A 4,567-nucleotide genomic window follows, 5' to 3' on the forward strand; every position below is an offset into this window, starting at 1 on the left:
GGAGTGGTAAATAGGGATTTTTAACAGCTAGTCCTATCAAAACACTATCCTGTTTGACCCACGACCTGAGGTGTGTTTTGGATTTGGACCCCCTGTGTGATTGAGTTTGACACCCCTGACTTACACCCAATAGTAGCTGGGATAGGCTCCAGCAACCCAGTGACTCCAAAAAGAATTCAGCGAGTTCAAAAGATTGAGAAATAATTGTGTTAACTGAATTTTTGGTTGACTGGAAGTTCATTTTCATCGTTTTTTTTTTTTTGTTTTTAGCCTGATTTAGTCCCAAATTCTGTTAATCATTTACTGATTTCCCTAATCTTTTCTTATAAGAACTTTACATTTTTTTAACATTGGGTTGAACGAACCAACCAAAAATATACATCACTTCAAATAATGTTTATAAAGCGTCAAAATTGTTGTACAAAAAGGCAAATGACTGACAGTGTGGCTCTGCAGATGAGTGATTAACTGAGCATCTTTCTGGTTGTCTCGGCGGTTTTTCTGCAGATACGCTCCGGGTTTGTTTTCCCAGACGAGCGGGCTGCTGAATGCTTCACATTCTTCAGGACTGTCTGTATGATCTGTGAGCAAACATGTCACCCTCCGCCTCCTGCGCCATCTGTCTGGTCTCTCCTTTCACTTTCGCTTGATGTCATGGTTCCCATCTGCAGCCATTTTACGATGGCCATTTTGCATCTGCACCGACGATCCGTCTTCCTTTCCAACATCTTCGCCGCATTGACGCCAGAGTTTGTTTTTGCTCGTAAGGGGTCGTTCCAGTTTGCACAGTGAATCCTTTAGGCTTCACATTATCACAGTGGATTCAGAAATAGTATTTGAGAAATTGTTCATATTGATTAGGTTTTTACAATTAATGGGTGACGCCATATTTGCCGTTGACAACTTTATTTTTTTTTTAATAAGTAGGGTTAAAATCCAGGCCACTAGCTTATTCTGTGGGTAAAGTTAACCTCTTTCAGGCCCCATTTTTCTACACCTTTTAATTCAGATTTTAATTTTATTTTTGTCTTTTCTTTTGAGTAATTCATATATTTTCACAGTAACTTGTACTGAGAACAGCTCCATCCTTCATATCCTTAACAGTGTTAGAATTTAAAATAAAAGTAATGGATTACAGGAACATAGTACTACGCCATTACATTCGTTTTATGTTTAGTTACTTTTAAAGTATAACAATATAATTCTTCAAAGCAGGGATAACACGAAGCATTGTTAGATTTTTTCTGCCTGTAGTCGATTATTTTAAGATTTTTTTTAATTATTCATATGGAATCAATTTAAAGAGATACATTTACATTTGAGATTTTGTTTTGTGCTCCTCTCGAGGAATTTCAGTCATTTTGTTGTAAATATGGTGCAGTCATTTTAATCTGCTTTTATTAAGCACATTTTAATTAGTTGTAGTCTTTATGGGCCTCAAAGACTTCAGCTTCTCTCTTTTTTTAAAATAAAGTAACTCAACTTGAAGGTTGTTCTTCCAAATTTTCTGTTTTTTCGCTTTGCAAACAACAAACAATAATATCAGTAATAATTATCAAACTAACTCAATCTTACTGTAAAATACTTTTGTCTTTTTAGATGTTTTTTTCTGCAAGCTTTATTTAAAAAATAATCATGTAGCTTGTTACAATTTTAAAAGAGTAACATTGTGAGGTAAATGGATTACTTTTGAACAAAAAGTTACAAGTAATCTGTAATCTATTACCGTTTGAAAGGGATTTGCACAACCTTGATAAGTCAATGCATTTTGATAAACTGTAAAGCTTTTGGGAAAATGTTCTTTGGACTCGTGCAAGGCAGACAGTCCTTACTGCGAAGCATGACGGAGGCGGTATTATGATATGGACCACTGTGGTGTTTCTAGCATAGAGTGTTTTGAATCTGTATTTGAATTATGAGCAATTTTAGGTTCAACTTTCCTTTTTAAACAGGTTCAAACTAGTTTTATCCTTGTGTATAAGTCAGATTAACCGCTTCACCTGTTTCTGCTTATAAAGTGTTGCCTTCTGCATCATAAAATGCTAATTGAAACATCTCGACACAAATCTCCTCCACTTTGTGAGTTTGTTTCCTAACATGGCTCCCTGACAGCACAGTCTTTGCTGCCGTGTGCGTTTCTGGGTCAGAATCTGCAGGAAAATGGATCAATATGTTGCTTATTGGGAATTGGGGAGTGAACGGGTTGCGGGACCTCGGCACTAAGCTGCTTACGCCGGACCGTCTTTCCATCTGCATGACTGTGTGTCCTCGTCCCCGGGGATCTGTACCTGTGAAAGCTGAGCGATGTTCCCACACTGCGTGGGCGCAGCAGCCCACACAGAATTATCTCACCGCTCACATTTGCATAAACTCACACACACACAGGAGAGGTGCATTAACTGTGTTGGGTCAGTAGGTTGTTGGGGTCTGAGTCTGTCTCCTCTGCCGGGCTGGAGACAAAAAACTGCTTTCATTTTCTTTTCCTTCTGTATGTTTGATTTTATTTACCCCGCAGGTAAATACATAAAGATACCAGCATACGTTTAACCAAACAGCAGGTCATTTCCCATCAAATCTCAGGTAATCTATCTGAACCGCTCACATGTCTGCTTATCTTTACGATTAAATACAGTTTTTTTGGCTGCCCCGTTGAGAGCTAACTAAAGTAACATTGCTTATGTTCCTTTTAGGAGCTTAATAAAACTGTTTATTCCCAACCTTCTCAATAAATATGAAGAAACAGCCAGCAGAGAACTGGTTCTGTTGATTAAAATGCTCAAATATGTGATGTTTTTATCCATTTATAAGCACTAATACACTTAAAAAAAAGCTTCAAATTAGATTTTTTGGATTGATGTGACTTTTAGGTCTCAATTAAAAGTTTCTGGTACAGCGGTCCTGAAGTACAAATCACATCAACAAAGCAAAAAAATATTAGAGATCACAAAAAAATAGCTGATAACAAACACAACATCACCTTTTAAAAATCAAAACAAAATTACAGAAACAAAAATGCAATTCCATTAAAAAAAATAAAATAAATAAAAATGAATCAAAAGTAATTTCAAGAAATCAACATGAAATGTTAAAAAATGAAACAGAAACTGTTAAAGGTATAATGGGACATCACTGATTGGAGGATTTGTTCACCTTTTTAAACAGAAAGTTATTTGTTAATATCTTCCAACAGACAATATTTCTTTAAGCTTCTGGCCACATCAGAAAAGTTTGGTGATTGTTCAATCAGCGGGTAAATTATCCGTCTGCTTTTTCTCTTCTTCACTTCTTCAGTGAAATCCCATAATACAGGTTTTTATATTTTATTTTATTTTATTTAGATTTCTGGAAATGACTTTTGTTTTCCGTTTTTATGTTTTGGTTTCTGGAATTTTGACATAATTTCCCAAATGAACTTTGAAACTTGGCTTTTTTAATTGTTATTGTGGTTTTTGAAGTGAGGAATTTGTTAATGAGATTTTTCCTTCAGGGCCACCGTACTTTAAAATTGAGGCAATTAAAAGAGGAACTGTGTGCAATTTAAAGTAAAATTGTAAATCTCAGATCAAACTAAAAAAAAAAAATATTTAATGTGGGTACCTTTCGAAAAAACTAATACATAATATTAAAATTAAAATGAACGAAATGTGGACGTTATATAAGTTAAAGATTTTTAAAGTCTGAAGAAATCTCTGTATGTATGGATTAAGGATGGAGATTATCAAGAAGGTTTATTAAAAATCCGCAACACAATTCCAAGATTTACTTGTATCATAAAGAAAGATCGGGTAAAATTTAGTCTCCATTTAACTGGTTTTCTTAAATAAAGATTATAATTGAGTTCAAACACTTTGTTTTTTGTTCTCTTTTCTTATTCCAAATCTGTTTTGTACAGAATCGTCCTCTCAACCTTTGTTTTGCCGCCTTACCCGTGACTGGCGCCTCAATATCCAACATGGTGCGCTCTTGGCGCAGGATGGCGGCGCCCTCATCGATGATGCGCAGGGCCACGGCCTCCTCCAGCCGGCCCTCCTTCGTCAGGTGAGCTTTGAGCAGGTCCACCCGCGGCCGGCCCTCGGCGTCGAACACCTCCTTCATGGTCAGCCGGTGGGCCAGGGGGAAGGGGACCGCTAAGGGACAAACATATTGAGATTTGTTTGGGTTTTTTTCAAAATGCCAATTTAGTTTTAACTAATTTAGTGCACTACAATAGGATGCTTTAATATGTTAAAACTTGTATGTTGCTCTAAAACTACAAAAATACATCATAAGATGGATATCAGTTACTGAAATGTTTTATATTGTAAAAAAATGAGTAATATTTGAAATACATCAAAGTATTTGTGAAATATTTTACCCTGAATTTTGAGCATTTTAAGTATTTTCAGCTGTTTAATTTAAAAGTTGTTCAATGAAGTCGGTCTTAATACAGAGATAATACTTATTCAAGTAAAAATAAAAATGAAAATGTTTCCACAGAGTTCATTCTCACATCTTAAGGGGGTTTAATAACTGCAGAAATTACCCCTAATTTACTTTAGACTCCACATTTTAAATATGTAAGTTGAAT

At 35.6% G+C, this 4,567-nt stretch overlaps 1 protein-coding gene across 2 annotated transcripts in view; it reads right to left on the minus strand.

Annotated features, from left to right (window-relative positions):
* ppp3cb (protein phosphatase 3, catalytic subunit, beta isozyme) overlaps positions 1 to 4,148 on the minus strand; it is a 27,488-nt gene extending 23,340 nt beyond the window's left edge. Inside the window, exon 1 of one of the 2 annotated variants that reach the window (XM_024282941.2) lies at positions 3,927 to 4,148. In XM_024282941.2, coding sequence (XP_024138709.1) covers positions 3,927 to 4,095 — 169 coding nt within the window. In that variant the 5' untranslated portion in view covers positions 4,096 to 4,148. The remainder of the gene's footprint in view (positions 1 to 3,926) is intronic. The other variant, XM_024282942.2, reaches the window with a different exon arrangement.
* Positions 4,149 to 4,567: the final 419 nt, after the last annotated feature.

Source organism: Oryzias melastigma, linkage group LG10 (assembly GCF_002922805.2).
Source record: "Oryzias melastigma strain HK-1 linkage group LG10, ASM292280v2, whole genome shotgun sequence".
NCBI lineage: Eukaryota > Metazoa > Chordata > Actinopteri > Beloniformes > Adrianichthyidae > Oryzias > Oryzias melastigma.